Source organism: Geotrypetes seraphini, chromosome 2 (genome assembly GCF_902459505.1).
Source record: "Geotrypetes seraphini chromosome 2, aGeoSer1.1, whole genome shotgun sequence".
Lineage (NCBI taxonomy): Eukaryota > Metazoa > Chordata > Amphibia > Gymnophiona > Dermophiidae > Geotrypetes > Geotrypetes seraphini.
In genome coordinates this window covers 447,046,768-447,063,825 of record NC_047085.1, presented here as the reverse complement: position 1 = coordinate 447,063,825, position 17,058 = coordinate 447,046,768, and the positions used below count along the sequence as shown (strand labels likewise).

The 17,058-nt window shown below is 40.2% G+C and overlaps 1 protein-coding gene across 2 annotated transcripts in view; it reads left to right on the top strand.

The window, feature by feature from the left end:
* ZNF438 (zinc finger protein 438) overlaps window positions 1-13,037 on the top strand; it is a 31,377-nt gene extending 18,340 nt beyond the window's left edge. For both annotated transcript variants that reach the window (XM_033931479.1, XM_033931480.1), the window contains exons 3-4: window positions 2,844-4,674; window positions 10,340-13,037. In XM_033931479.1, the coding sequence (XP_033787370.1) occupies window positions 2,844-4,674; window positions 10,340-10,922 (2,414 nt within the window). In that variant the 3' untranslated portion in view covers window positions 10,923-13,037. The remainder of the gene's footprint in view (window positions 1-2,843; window positions 4,675-10,339) is intronic.
* The last annotated feature ends 4,021 nt before the right edge of the window (window positions 13,038-17,058 follow it).

The window sequence follows — 17,058 nt, the reverse complement described above, 5'->3', positions numbered from 1 at the left end:
TGGACGAAAGACAGTCCTCTTCCTAGATTTGTTTGGAGTGTCCTATACCCCACCCTCTTATGTTTCCTCTCCAGGGTTGACTGTCTACTTTGTGGTCTAGTGGTCTCAAACTCGCGGCCCAGCCGGGTACTATTTTGAGGCCCTCAGTATGTTTATCATAATCACAAAAGTAAAATAAAACAGTTTCTTGATCATATGTCTCTTTAGCTATAAATTACAATATTATTATTAAGACTTAGCTAAAAAGGAAGATTTATAAACTATAAAGTTTTACCTCATGCAAAATTGTCATTTCTTTAATAAGACATTAACTATTTTTTCTGAGGCCCTCCAAGTACCTACAGATCCAAAATGTTGCTGTGAAAAGGATTTGAGTTTGAGACCACTGTCTTACCCAAAGGTAAGGAAGGAGGAGCAAAAATAATGCAAATGAAGCTCCATACAGGAGTTCTCGCGAGAAGAGGTCGACTAACCACCGGTTCAGGAGCAGAGTGTATGTCTACTAGAAAGAAGATTATCGAGGTAAAAACCTAATCTTTCCTTACAGACTAGTAGTTCCTGACATGGAAACTCATCATACTTATGTCAGTCCCTTTAAGCCTTTCACTACATGGTATTTGTACATGTGCATGGGGGACCAGAGAGAAAATATAAACTAAGAGTGTACATTGACGTATTTAAGTGCTTTCTAAACCAGCTAATGGGTTATTGCAAGAGCGGTTTTAAATTACAGTGGTGCCTCACACAACGAACTTAATCCGTTCCAGGAGCAAGTTTGTTATGTGAAACGTTCGTTGTGTGAAACGCGTTTTCCCATAACAATACATGTTAAAAAAAATAATTCGTTCTGTAGCATAAAATATGCTAAGATGACATAAAAAAAGATAAATTTTTGGTTATTATTTTTATTTAGATACATCTAAAAACATAATTGTTTTTTAAAACAACACACATTTTTTAAATTTAAAGACAGACTAAGTAGAGTCTAATTTTACAGTGAGAGAGGGCAGAGTCTCAGCGGCAAAAACTGGGACTTAACTGTTCATTTTTTTTTTTTTCTACCGTGTTTCCCCGATGATAAGGCAGGGCCATCAAATAAGACAGCCCCCCCTTTTTAGAAAAAAATGTAAAATAAGGCACCCCCCCGCAAATAAGCCACCCACCGATACCTGCGCTTACCCGAATCGGGTGGTACGGTGGGTGACTCCGTGTGGTCCCTGGCACCCCCGACACGATCGGGGCAAGAGGGAGCTCAAGCCCTTTTGCCCCCCCGACTCCCCGACACGATCGGGGCAAGAGGGAGCTCAAGCCCTCTTGCCCCCCCCGACTCCCCGACACGATCGGGGCAAGAGGGAGCTCAAGCCCTCTTGCCCCCCCCGACTCCCCGACACGATCGGGGCAAGAGGGAGCTCAAGCCCTCTTGCCCCCCCGACTCCCCGACACGATCGGGGCAAAAGGGAGCCCAAGCCCTCTTGCCCCGCCGATTCCCCAACTCCCCGACAATATCGGGCCAGGAGGGAGCCCAAGTCCTCCTGGCCACGGCGACCCCCTAACCCCACCCTGCACTACATTACGGGCAGGAGGGATCCCAGGCCCTCCTGCCCTCGACGCAAACCCCCCCTCCCCCCAACGACCGCCCCCCCCCAAGAACCTCCGACCGCCCCCCCAGCCGACCCGCGACCCCCCTGGCCGACCCCCACGACACCCCCAACCCCCTTCCCCGTACCTTTCTGTAGTTGGCCGGACAGACGGGAGCCAAACCCGCCTGTCCGGCAGGCAGCCATCGACGGAATGAGGCCGGATTGGCCCATCCGTCCCAAAGCTCCGCCTACTGGTGGGGCCTAAGGCGCCTGGGCCAATCAGAATAGGCCCGGGAGCCTTAGGTCCCTCCTGGAGGCGGGGCCTGAGGCACATGGTCGGGTTGGGCCCATGTGCCTCAGGCCCCGCCCCCCAGGAGGGACCTAAGGCTCCCGGGCCTATTCTGATTGGCCCAGGCGCCTTAGGCCCCACCAGTAGGCGGAGCTTTGGGACGGATGGGCCAATCCGGCCTCATTCCGTCGTTGGCTGCCTGCCGGACAGGCGGGTTTGGCTCCCGTCTGTCCGGCCAACTACAGAAAGGTACGGGGAAGGGGGTTGGGGGTGTCGTGGGGGTCGGCCAGGGGGGTCGCGGGTCGGCTGGGGGGGCGGTCGGAGGTTCTTGGGGGGGGGCGGTCATTGGGGGGAGGGGGGGTTTGCGTCGAGGGCAGGAGGGCCTGGGATCCCTCCTGCCCGTAATGTAGTGCAGGGTGGGGTTAGGGGGTCGCCGTGGCCAGGAGGACTTGGGCTCCCTCCTGGCCCGATATTGTGTGGGGAGTTGGGGAATCGGCGGGGCAAGAGGGCTTGGGCTCCTTTTTGCCCCGATCGTGTCGGGGAGTCGGGGGGGGCAAGAGGGAACCAGGCGGAGAGAGGGCAGTTAAGCGCAGTGCCTGCGCGGAAGGATGCAGCTCGGGCGACTTCGTTGTGTGAAACGAAGTTCGTTGTACGGATCAAGACATAAAGTTCGTTGTGCGCAGCGTTCGCTGTGCGAGGCGTCCGTTATGCGAGGCACCACTGTATATAGAAAAATTAAAGGAATGCCAATTAATTGAAAGGACAGAAAATACAAAACAGATGACAACAAGGAATGAGAGCAGGTCTTAGCTCTCAAACAGGACAGGGTGCACTAATTATACCATAAAGGAAAAGTTTTATTGATCAGAGTTTAACTGTACTTTTCCTACATACTAGATAAATTTTCTTATTTGTATATGTTAATCTTAAACATTAGCTTTTTCTTAAATACCTGTATGTTTTATTTGCTGCAGATGAAAAACTTGTCTCTGGAGCATTACATGGGAGAAAAGGTGTACAGAATAAAATCCAATTCAGGAACATTGCTCCAAAACTTGATCCTACAGTTATAACATCAGGAATGTTGTCCTGCCACCTAACCTCTCTGCCTAATACACATAGTCAACCAGTTTCAGGAGTAAATGCTAAACCTCTTGTTGTGCCAACCCAAAATTATGCACTGATGCAAGTTGCTGGTCAGGAAGGAACATTCTCTCTTATAGCTTTGCCACAGATTAGCTCTGCAATGGCAGCCCAGCAGATCCAGCAGCCTAACAGATCCCTTTCAGAAAATCTTAAATTACCAATTCCAAGATACCAGCCTACAAGACGCAAGAAGAATGAAAAGAAAACAACTCGGAGCTCCAATTTAGATATAGCAAGCAATTTTATTACATTTTCTCAAACATCTACACAGACTCATCTATTGGCTACTACTCCTTCTCTCCAGTCTGAAGTCATTTCTAACCCAGATGTATCTGAACAAGTGATACTAATAGACCCTGGTTCAGCTGAAATCACAGTTACTACCTTACTTACTGAAGGCTTAGAGAAAGCTGAACCCCCATCACTAAACCAAACAGAAACAGCTGAAGCAAGGAGTTCAGGTTCAGTTATCTTAAAAGAACTCTTCTCTGAACCACTCAATGCAAATAATTTTGTGAAAAACAGTCTGGATAAAGTGGATCATAATAGGAGTACATCAAATGATTCTGCTGTAGAATGTGAGAGATCCCAAGAAAATTGTGTTGATTCCACAAATATTACGGTTCTGTCACCATTAGTTTTTGGCAATGCAGTTCAATCGATTCCATCAGCAACACCGAAAGGAAAAATTCCCATTTTGCCATGCTCAAAAATGAAAAGTGCAGTGTGTTCAAAACCTATTCAAAAATCTAATATTGTGGATGTGTCTGCCTCCTGGTCAAAATCAGAATCTGGCAAATTAACATCATTCCTGAAAACCTCAAATATAACCACTAAGGTTTCAGATAAGCTGCTGGCTCTGGCTCTTGCACAAATCTCCAAACAAACAACATGTGAGAGTGTGTGCTGTCCAGCCACAAAATTTGATATGAACTATCTTAAGAAAATTAGTAGTAGTGCTGCCAGGAAAAGAGGAAGAAAAAGAAAACTACCTGATGAAGTCTTGGCTTTTCATGCTAAAAGAAAAAAGTACGTTAAACTGAGAGAGAGCAAAAATAGCATTAGAGTTGATTCTCAAGAACCTAAGGCAGCGACTTTAAAAAAATATCGGAGCATTATGCCCAAGCCTGTAGTTATTGAGGCTTTAACTGCACCTGTTGTACAAACTCAAACTCCTCAGTATATGGAGCAAAAGTTGGTATGGAATAATTTGCCAGCAAGCAAACATTTTAGCTGCAAGCAAAATGTTGGTACAAAAGTAGGCAGTGTTTGCCAAAACCTGTCTGCTGTGTCAAAGTTATGGCATAAATGCCATGTGTGTAGTCATAACTTTCAGTTCAAACATCATCTCCAGGACCATATGAACACACATACAAACAGAAGACCTTACAACTGTAGATTGTGTCACAAAGCATATATGCACTCTGGAAGTCTCAGCACACACATGAAGCTCCATCACAGTGAAAGCAGACCCAAAAAATTGATGCACTGTGCGTTCTGTGCTAAAGTATTTGGACATATAAAAGTATATTTTGGGCATTTGAAAGAAGTTCATAGGGTTCTCATTAGCACAGAAACTTCAGTAGTTCCACAGGAACAGCATGAGGGAAGTGAGAAAACAGTATTAAAGGTGGAAGAGGAAAGCATCATAGTAGAAAGGTGAGTGCATGTATTTGTGTTCTACTTCATAAATATTCTTTCAGATTGTAATTTTCTTTATTATTTATAGATGATGAAACTTTATAGACAAGCAAACACTTGTTTTAAGAAAAGCAAAGCTAAATACAGAAATATATAAAGAAAGAGAATTACTCTTCACATATTAAGAAAACTTAAGCTCCTGATTAGACCATTCAAATCAGAGGGACAGAGCAGCATTAAGGAATATAGGCAGTCCTTGGTTTACGAACGAGTTATGTTTTTAAAGGTGTTCTTAAGTCAGATTTTTATGTAACTCAGAACTTGTAAATTTTAAGATTTTTGCTACTTACCTCTGCTCCCAGCTGACAAAAGGGCCAATTGCCCTTATTAGTGTTCCCTCTAAGGTGCAACATGCACAACCACATACTGTTCTTAATGTGGCCATGTATCATTCCTGAATCTGCTAAAGGAGAAGTGTAGGAGTATATGCCACTGGCAATACTGCTCAGTGAAATCAAATGAAGCTGCAACTGCGTTCTTAAGTATGCGTCGTACTTAAGTCGGGCATATGTAACTTAGGGACTGCCTGTACACTGGAGCCACTTAAATAAGCATAATTAAAAAGAAAAAGACTATTAACATCATAAATCCGTGCTCAGTTACTACTTTCTGCATTAATGGTAATCTTCATGTCCAAAAATCCTTTCAACTGATCGGGCTCTGAAAACATGTATTTAATCCTTAAATATTTTAGCAAACATTTACTGGGGTAAGATAACAAAAAGGAGGCTCTAAGATCTTTAACGTCTTGTTGTTGAGAAGAGGAGACTGCGAGGGGATCTGATCAAGACTTTCAAAATACTGAAAGGATTCGACAAAATGGAGCAGGGAAAGCAGTTATTTACAATGTCCAATGTGACACGGACAAGAGGACATAGACTGAAGCTGAGGGGGGACTGGTCCAGGACGAATATCAGGAAGTTCTGTTTCTCGCAACGAGTGGTGGACACCTGGAATGCTCTCCCAGAGGAAGTAATTGAAGAATCCACCGTTCTAGGATTTAAGGGTAAACTAGATGCACATCTCCTTAAGAGTGGCATAGAGTGATACAGGTAAGTGTAAATTAGATGCACATCTCCCTTGAGAAGCATACAGTGATATGGGGACTAAAACTATGCCAGGGTACACCTGGCGGGGCCTCCGTGTGTGCGGATCACTGGACTTGATGGATCCAGAGTCTGATCCGGAGATGGCAATTCTTATGTTCTTATGTCTATAGGAAAAAAAAAAATTTTCCTTCTCTCCTGAGTTTTTTCATTATATCAGGAAACATCCAGATCTTCTGATCATAGAAAAGTTCTTTTGATTTCCTAATTATCTTAAAAGATTGTTCAAATCCTGTTCTATGACAAACATTACTAACAGTGTTGATCTCTCCAATTGGTCTCATTGAGAATTCTTAAGAAAGTCAAATTATTTAAATCTGGTATTGCTTCCTTTGATGTCTGGATATTCTGTGCTTCTTTAAAAACAAGTGGTATAAAATGCAGCGGTCAGACTGATAATGGGAACGTCGAGATATGAACATATTACACCTTATCTTCGACAGTTACACTGGCTGCCAGTTGCATTTAGAATTCAGTATAAAGCAGTGATGATTTATCATCAGTTCTTATACAGTGCGATCCCTCAATTCTTTAAGAACAAGATGACTAGTTACAACAGAAAAGATCATTGCGCTGCTGAGGGTGAATGTTAATCCAAAATACATGGAAACCTTTTGTTGTGCAGGGGTAAGATTGTGGAACTCCCTTGTTGGGCAAATATGGAAATGTAGTGATAGGAGCACATTTAGAAAATTACTTAAAACACAATTATTTCTTTAAGTAGTGATTTTCCCTGTTTGCTGATTTTCCGAAGGATTTGATTATCTGTGTTCATTTGTTTTATTTGTTGTAAAATTTTATGTATTAAACTGTTTTGGTTTAAAACAGTATAGAAATTTTTTAAATAAATACATTTTTTTCGCTATTTGCTGGCATATTCTGGAGCTTTTTTCAAAGATGAAGGTATATAATACTGTTTAATGGTGGAAATTGATTGGGGGAATATTTCAAATTCTCTGTCAAATATTCCTTAAAGGCATCTCCAGATGTAAGCCCTACAAATTTGGGAAAGTTTATTAAGCGCAGATTTAACTGCTAATTAAAGTTCTCAAAAAATTCCAGTATTTTTTATGAATTACAAGGTTATCTTGTACCAAAGTTGATAGAACTTCTCATACAGCTTTTACCTCTTCCTTAACTTGTTGAATTTGTAAAACTGTATCTTAAGAGATTCCACATTTTCTTATAAGTCAATTTTACTTACTAGTGTTGATCAGTCTATTGTGTTTTTAGTCATGGAAGCTTCCATACACACCAACATCCTCCAAATCCCATTAAGCATTATCCCACTCGGAGGCATAGATGGAACAACACCTTCACCGACTGGATTCAAAGCAGTAATGGAATCTAGAAGGGAAGTCTTCTCTAAAGGCTTAGCAATAACACCTTCTGTAGTTGACACCACTGCTGACTCTTCCTTCAATTCTGCTGGACAAGGAGGTTTCGTGCAGACTTGGAGAGATAAATCTAAGGCCCACTACTTCAGGTGCTCCTCCTCTTGAGATATTCACAGGCTCTCCAACTCTGGACCCAAAAGCAGGGTCCGCAGCAACAAACCTCTCAAATTGTCTGTTGCTGTGGAGTGGAGGTTCGACTGGCAGAGGCTCCAGCCTTCACCACTCCCAAGAGACAGCATTGCGGCTCATGTCACAATCCTGATTCTGCCACCTCCCGGATTGTAATTTTCAAAGGGGATATATATGCATTAGCTGTTACTCAGTTAAAAACCTGTTGACTTTGTAGCCCATTGTTTTCTAACACTGCGGAGCTTGGCAGTAAAAGCATGTCTTAATTTGTTGGCTCTGTGCTTGTCAGCTGAGCAGTGTAGGGGCCATTGAGGACACTCCTTGAGATTGCACATGCTTGCTGTTGCATATATGCACAATTTGCTGACCAGTCCCAAAATCACAAATTTTTGAACATGTGTTGCTCCCCTGGGCCATTTTTCGTGCTAAATTCGCTGCCACATCCCAATTTGAAATGAAAAGCCTCTATCTGCCTCGAAACCCCTTGATTTTGCTCAAAAACAGGTGTGATGGACTCCTCTGGCCAAGATTCATTGGATTCATGTCAGATTTGCTCTGGATTGCTGTCTGAGCTCGTGTCTGCAGAGGCCATCTAGACTTCCTGGGCAAGGATTTCCCCCTGAATTCAATATGATGTTTGAAGCTTACATGATTAATAAGGGCACATGAAACCCTCAGGGATCATGGCCATACTGGCAACAGGGGGGGGGAGCACAATTCCCCAGCAACAGTGCCTTGCGCAAGACAGTGAAGTTTAGTCTGAGGAAGACTGGGATGAAGAGGGAGCTCTATCAATGCCTTTACTGTCCCAGCCGGAGTTCTCTATAGCAGGTGTAGCCTATTTCACGCATCTACCACCCTTTCTGTAAAAAAATGTTTTCTTACATTTCTCCTAATTTTATCCTATGCCCTCTTCATTGCAGAGCTTCTTTTGAAATGAAAGAGATTCGCCTCATGACATCATATCTCCCCTCTCCCACCTTTCCTCCAACAGAAAGGGAACTGGGCAGAAGCCCAGGAATACTGTGGTAGTGATGACCTGCCCTGCAGCGGCACCATGGGTATGGAAACTGATATTTTGGTATCGCTTCATTGATGGGGGAAGTCATGCCAACTGCCCCTGAGCCTGCATTGGCCCTCTGGAGACCTACCTTATGGTCCTGGTGCTCTAGTGGCCTCCGGGAACAGAAAAGAACCCCCACTCTTTCTTGCCCCTTGCTTCTGCTGTAGCCGCTGCTAATGTTATATTCAGAATGTCTACCGTGACTTCATGGGGCAGCCTCGCATTGGTTCTCAACACTTCTCCAGTACAAAGTTTTGCCCTTTGGACTGGCTTTGGCCCCTTGAGTCTTCATGAAATGTCTAGTGGTAGTTGTGACAGTCCTTCGCACATGGCTGTTTCACGTATTTCCCTAATTAGATGACTGGCTGATCAAGGCTTCATCATTACAAACAGCTCAGCATGCCATCAGATCAACAATTTCTCCTTTGGATCTCCTCAGGTTTGCCATCAATTACTAAACATCATATCTGCACCCTTCTCAGGTGCTCAAGTTCATCGGGGCACTCCTGGATACTACTCAGAATTAAGCTTTTCTACTGAAACAGAGAGTAAAGGGGATGGGATTTGATACAAAACTTTTACTTCTGCTTAAGCTGACGTTAGATAGGAAGGCACAGGGAAATGCACGATATGAGCACTGCTTAAAGATTTTAAATGATAGTATACTTGGCAATGTCCATACCAGGTTTCTTGAATGACATCACCCATGTGAGAATATATGCCTGCTGTTCTCAGAGAACATCTGCTACAGTTAAGTAAGTATCTTTGCTATTTTAAAATAAGCAAAGATTTTAGATTGTACTTTTCTAAGTTATATCACTTATTAAGAAATCAAAGTAGCTTAGTTTTACTCTTTAGGAAAACACAGTAGCACAGGTTAGCTGATTTTTTTTAATGATTTTAATATGTATTGTCTTATTTTAGGTAAACATTGTTGACGAGAATAGTCAGTATGTGGTCATACAAATAGCATAGTTTAGCCCTTTTAAGAAAGTTAAAACACAGCTCAGTAGTTTATTTGGAAACATATATAATAGGTTTTTAAAAAAAATTCATTCTGATAAGTGCATATACGGTAATTGGCAAGACATTACTTAGTAATGCTGTTAACACTCTACTTGAAGGTTAGCAATAAGCCTGTTAAACTCTTAATAAGAGAATCTAGTGGAAAATGCTGTTGGAGGAGCCCCAATGTTTTTTCTATGTAGATCAGTGTCTCTCAAACTGTGTGCCACACAGCAAGTGCTGTGCCACGAGAGATTCCAGAATTTTACTTTATTTTTAAAATTCCCTTTATAAACATACTCTAGAATAGATGACATGTATGTCGCATACGTGAGAGTTTGTCAAATGTTATTAGCGTCTTGTGTGCATAAGGATACAACCGCCCAGACAAGCATCATTCTTTGACATAATTTGAAAATTAATGGCAAGTGATTTTATTTTTTATGCAGTAGTTATCCTAACTTGGGCAACAAAGCAAAAAAAGGCTTTGTTACCGTTTGGATCTTCTTATCTTTGTGAACTTGGATTTTCAGCTCTGACAGAAATTAAATTTTAAAAAAAGAAAATGATTGGAGATGATGGATGATGAAATATGTGTTTACTTGTCGACTATCGAGCCACATTGTGAGTTAATTTGCGCTCAAAAACAAGCATATCCATTGCATTAATTAGCAATTTTATTCTTCATCGTTGTTACAATTACCCATACATAGCCTAAAGAGCTTTAAATAACTCTCAAATTTTATTTTTTGTTGGTTTTGCAATTTTATCATTTCAATTATAATGTGCTGTGAAAAACATTTGCTCCGTTTAGTGTGCCAGAGCTAAAAATGTTATAGATTATCTCTATTATAGCTGTTTACATGTAATTTGATATGTAATTACTTTGTTTTTTGTTTTTTTTGGGGGGCGGGGGGTGATAGGGAAGAGAACTTCCATGCTGAAGAAGAGATGTTTCATAATCCAACAGATGACATCAGACTGCTAATCAGATGTGGACTGTGCCAGATCACAACACCCACTTTCTCTGATATGAAACTACATTTATTTTATGTCCATGGGGAGAACATACAGGGAAGTCTAAATGAAGGCAGTCTTCAAAACAGTAGAGGGTCTCAGGAGGAGCTGGTCAAACATGTAGCTCACTATTGGAAACAGCTGAATGAGAGACGAAATTTTTGTGTGTGTGGCAGCCATGAGGATGAGTTTTATTCTGTTTCAAAGCTGAGGAAGCACCTATATCTCTGTCATCAGAATAACAGTGGCATGTTTCCTGTGAGCAAGGCCACACAGTCAGGAAACCAGATCCAAGTAACGGAACTTCAGAATGGCTGTCTTGCCACACAAAAAGAGGAAGTTCACTTCAGGTGTAAATCTGGCTTCAGTTGTGTCTTGTGTAAACAGATACTTTCAGACAAAAAAGAGCTGTTACTTCACTGGCAAAAACAGCATAACTGTGAAGACCCTTCTTTCCTTTGGACTGTTTTTAGTTTATTCTTTAAGTAAAATAATTGAAGTTTACCACTGTCAAAATCTGTTACACCTGGGTATTTTTTTTGTCAGAGTACAATGTTTTAGTATTTTATATAGTGGAAAAATTCAGCCCATAAAATTTAAATGCTGCTGATTATTTTATTGATAAATGGCTCTGCTTGTATGTACAATTGAAGTTTCATTTTCAGCAAAGCAGAAGCTTTTACTTACCTTCAGATGACATATATGGTCATTACAGATTAATATTACCATCTAGAAATACATTTGAAAACATTTACCTGTGGCCTCTTTATATATGATCACAAAACCTGTTGAAAAAGACAACATTTTATTTTGCCTACTTAACTGTATGTAGGCTTGTATAATGATGAATTGGCAAAGATAAGAACAAATATTCTCCATTTATGAAGGACATGAGCAATGATAGTTCCAACTTCTTGCCAGTCCAGTATCAGTACAGTTTCTTGAGGGACAGTCTTTGGTGGTAAAGGATAATTTACTTTCAGTCTCAACCAAATGAGCATTTAACATTATTTTATCTACATTGAAGTAGCTATCTGAAGGTTGCAGTGGTTATTTTTCTGATGATATGGGAACTAGTTAGTTTGTAACACCACAAGTCAAGGCAACAGTTTTCAGATGCTAATGATGTTTGGTCATTCCCACACTGAGGCATTTTATTTATGCCCCTATTCCCAACATTAAAGTAAGCATTTCCTATAACTTAGCAAGACATCTACTGATTTATTTTTTATTAGGAAATTGATATCTGTGTATAAGAAATGCTCTTTAACCCCTCTATTTAAAATAAAATACAAATGTAGATTTATAGCAACAAACTAGATATACCTGGAGCACTTTTAAAAATAATTTGTTTTAATAGCAGACTCAAAAGAAAGTGGTTCATATCGCTATAATTTTACATAGATGGGTCTAAATATATACAGATTTTCTGCAGTTTCCTTAGGATTTGTATCATGTGATTTCCCTAATGTTCATTTTGCATCTTTATATTTTGGTTTAATAAAAATATTTTTGCAGGAAAGTTAGTTTAAAATAGTAGCTGATGGCAGTTAAAAGTAGAAACAGCCCATCTAGTTTGCCCTGTAAAATTGTAAAAAATGATAAATTTCATTCCTTGAGTGTTTCCTTCATGTCTTGGAAATGCAAAAAGTTATTATTCGCTATTTTGAACTGAAATACTCAATGCATGATTTTCATCATCTTTAGAGATCCCCACACATCTCTTTTTGTGTTCCAGTAGTGTTTAAAAATGGAGGAATCTATTTACTATGGTGTTAAAAGTGCATTGCTAGAAAACAAACTCCACTGATATTGGTGAAAATCATGTTAAAATCCACCTACTAGTGCACTATAACAACATATTAATAGGTGGCTTTTACTTAGATTAGTAAATCAGCCTCAGAAAGATGGTCTTTAGTGATATAAGGCCACTGTTACATGTTAAAGGTTAATTTCAGTAAATGATGCTGAAAATTAGGCACCTGGGTAATTCACTCTCTGTGCTATTCTACAAAGAGCACTTTGGGCTGAGCACATATTCTTATGCCCTGCTTTCATTATGAGGATATACCAATTGAAACCTGGTGTAAATTCTGGCATGTGACTTGGTCACACAGCCCCCACATTCTATAGCCCCGCATGCAATTCTTAGGCATGCATCTGACCTGTTCATGTTTTCCCATAGCAATGCCCCCTTTTGGGTTATGCGCGTGAGGATTTGGGTGCACAGTGTTATAGCACTCATCCACATGCACAGTGTTATAGCACTCATCCACGTGCAAAATCCAAATTAGAGCCAATTAACATCAATAATTTATTAACAGCTAATCATTGATTGATATGGCTTGTTAACTAATTTGCTCCCCTTTTACAAAACCATAGCGCCGGCCACGGCAGTAACAGCTCCAATGCTCATAGAATTCCTATGAGCATCAGAGCTGTTTCCGCCATAGCTGAAGCTAAAAACTGCTACAATTTTGTAAAAGGGGTGAGGTTATTTATGTGTGAATCTAAAGATTGTGCACAATTTTTGGCACCATTTATAAAATCTGGATTGTAGATTCCCATTTTTCTATCACAAATAAAAATGTTATTTTCAGTTTCTTTGAGGCTGCTCTGGATTTTCAGATATCGGTGTGATGTGCTGCAGCCTTCATTTTAAGTAGTGTTTGCTTATAAATATTGAATTTTTATTTTTGGGGGGAGGGAGGGGGTGGACTTAAAAAATAGTGTGTTTTGTCTAACATATCAAATTACTGATAGAAAGGAAGTTTCCTGTTACCATTTGTCACTCCAAGATGGTTAAATACATATATTATTTAGAAGAATGTTGAAAGATTTTTTGAAGTTCAAGAGAATTTCTTAAGTTAATTTGTGTTACAGGTTATTTGTACAAGAAGATAGAAGACTAAGAAGCTTTTTCCATAAGCAAGTCATTACTGTTCAAATACAGATCTGTGTTGGTACTTTTGATAGTTTTTCTTTTTGTTACCAAGAATTATTTGGTTCAATTGTACTAACTAATTTAAAGAAATATTCAAATACTTAGTGAGTTTAAATATTTAAGTGCCCAGTGCTTCCAAAGAAACCATTCTTGAATAGTCAGCAAATACTTATTGCAATTAATTTGTAATGATGGTTGATAGGATGATACAGTAGCTCTTCATCATAGTTTAGGACTCTGTTTTAACAATGCTATTGAGTAACAAGTAAGTACACTTGTAAAGGCCCTATTTTAGGTATATATTTGAGTATTCAATGTCTTTATTAGTTTTACAACATACCTGCATTGTTTTAAAATGTCAAAATGATCTTACATTTTTTTTTTGATTTGTTTCACAAATCAGAAAGTGTTGCTATCCATTATAAAGTTTACAGAATACAGAGCTGCTGTTTTCTGATTAGTTTCATCATTGAGCCTACCTTACCCTCCCCCCCTTTTACAAAACCATAGCGTGGATTTTAGCGCCAGCCATGGTGCTAAAACAGCTCCGACGCTCATAGGAATTCTGACAGTGTTGGAGCTGTTACTGCCGCGGCCAGCACTAAAAACTGCACTGATGTTTTGTAAATGGGGGGGATGGGGTTTAGTATCATACAGAGAAAATATATATAATTCTATGAGAGGTAGGTGCAGCATATTCACAAAAATAGAAAAACCCTGGTTTATATCTGGTGAGTTTTTGGACAATAAAAATCTCATATGGGTTAAGATGTGGTGACGATCATGCAAATCAGAGACACCACTTCACAACTGCACTTTAAAAGTTCAAAAAGATTCCACAGTTTTAAATTGAAAGGTCTTATAAATCACAAAATTAATTTATCTTGATTATTTAAATATTATCATTAGTCCACAAGTAAGAAGGTTCCAGCATGGTCTATTTCGCAAGCTGCTTCAGGAAATCTGCTGTACAGTCCTAAACAGGCAAAGGAACAGTCTTCTCACAACCTCAATAAAATATTAAACTTTTATTTCAACATACTTAATTGACTAAAATTTATATAACTCAACACAGCAACATATATTTTTCTTTAGGTACAATCATGGATGGAATACCTCATGTCTTATTGCTCACAGCTAAACAAAGCCATATTATTTTAAATAATTCATCCTTAACATTGAACATATTTCCTGTCATTTAGGGCCCCTTTTGCAAATCTGGTAGTGATGCTGCCATTGTAAATACACTGAAGCCCATAAGAATTGAATGAGCTTCGGTGCATTTACCGCAGCTGCATCGCTACTGTGGCTTTGTAAAAGGGGTCCTTAGGTTTTGATTTGAGCACTTATGGTCATTCAAATGCTTCACCCAGATATCTGCCAAATATGCTCACCATTCTACCTCACAATTCCAACCCATTAGAACTGTAGTTTACCAGTTATATATCCAGTGGCATTCAAGAAAGAATGGATAGCTATTCATATGTTTAGCTAAAGATTTTTTTTTTAATCATTATTAAGCCTGCTGATAAAGGGAGTGGTAAATTATCCTTGATAACTCAAATATATGTTGTAGAAGTATCAAGGCAGTTAAATAACATATACAGGCAGTCCCCGTTTTACGAACATCGGACTTACGACGGACTCGTACTTACGAACGGTAGTCCTGCTCTACCTTTGGTGTCCCAACGCACCCCTCTCCCTCCCGAGTCCCAGTGTGCTCCTCTCCCGAGTTCCAACATGCACCTCTATCTCTCCCCTCCATTCTGTGCCCCAAGTACATACCTCCTTCCGGTGGGTGTTTACCTCCTGGCTGGCTCCTTCCTCCTTCCAGCAGCAGTTTCTATGCACAAAGCTGTGGGCAACAGCTCCTATGTATGTCCTATGACTGAGCCGGAATCCTTCCCTCTGACATGGGAGGAACTTCTGGCTTAGCCATGGGTTGCACATAGGAGCTGCTGCCGGCGGCTTTGTGCAGAGAAATGACTGTGGCTGAAAGAAGGAGGGAGCCAGCCAGAATGTAAACACCTGCTGGAGGGAGGCACGTACTTGGGGCACAGAATGGAGGGAGGAGAGAGGAGGATACGTTGGGAGTGGGACATGAGAGAGAGGGAACACAAACTTCAGACAGGATGGAAAGAATGAGGGGGAGGGCATGAACTTTGGGACACAGAATAGAAGGGGGGGAGCATGAGCCATTGGATGGAAGAATGGAGGGGGTGAGGGAGGGAATAGAAAGGGAGAATTGAGCGTCTGAGTGAGGGAAAAAGAGAGTACACATGGGGAGATGAAAAAAGGAGAATTGTTGGGCATTGGGAGGGATGGAGAATTATTGGATGTGGTGGGAGAGGCATGAGTTAGAAATGCATGGGGAAGAGAGACAAGAGGGAGTAATGTTGAATGTGGTGGTGGAGAGGGAACAGTGAGATGGATGGAAAGGGATGCAAGAGGGATCTCAAGGTGGGAAGAATACTAGGATCTGAGTTACATACAAATTCAACTTTAAGAACAGTTTAAAAAACGGAATCCTTTAACCTGGGGACTGCTTGTAGTATTATCAGCAATTAACCAAGGATCCCATTCAATATTCGTTAGAACGTGTTGTAAATGTTCTAGTAGCTACTTTATGACAATACAAAGAAAGGGATCAACTAATACACAAAGAAACTAATATCACCAAAAGAGTGTACAAGCCTACAAAACTGGGACCGAATGTTCTTTATTGACAGAAGATCAGACACTGCCAGTGTTTAGGTCAATGGCCTGCATCAGAGGTCTTTAAGATAATCTCTATATGTGATTCACACAATAGACTATCTCAGTATGAAGTGATGCTTGTGTTTGCGTTCAACATACGTCAATAAGCAAAAAAGTACCACTTCATATTGAGATAACCTTCTCTATATGTGATTTGCATGAAAGACTATCTTAAAGACCCCTGATGCAGGCCATTGACCGAAACACTGACAGTGTCGGGTCTTCTGTCAATAAAGAACATTTGATCCCAGTTTTGTAGGCTTGTACACTCTTTTGGTGTTACTAGTAGCTGCTTAGAAATGAATGTTATTGCAAATAACAAAATTTTTTGGTTAAATATCTTATTGTTATTTGTTCCAAAGTTTCATAAGTCTTTAATAGCTCCTTCTGGTTAATCAATAGTATCAAGCATTGACCCTAGTTTAGAGTAGTTATCAAATTTTTTTAGATCAATATCTGACCATGTGTGTCAAAGGGTAAATCATGTGTAAAGGATTTCATTGAGATTAACTTTTTCCACAGTTGTGATTTTTAAGATGTTTGTATACTGATATTTGTGAATTTAAACAGGCTGGTGAAATGTGTACCCAATTTTTTGCTAGAGGATGTCCATAATCTGTTTAAAAAAAGGATTTTATGCACAGGCTCTTCTTGTCATCATGACAAGAATGCACCATTTCTCTGATGTGTGAACTTCTCTAATAAGGCATTTGCTGTCCAAAATAATTAAAAAGTAATGGCACATATCTCTTCATTAAGCGTTCTTAATTCTCATTTTGTACTTAAATATGGTAGGAATTTGAATGACATCTTAAATCTTTTTTTTTTTTTCCTTTCAAACAAGAGGTGATATTTATTTGGAGGTGGGGAGAACGTTGTTATCGCCAGTGTGGAAATTGTTTGACCTTTTAAATATTCTGTTGA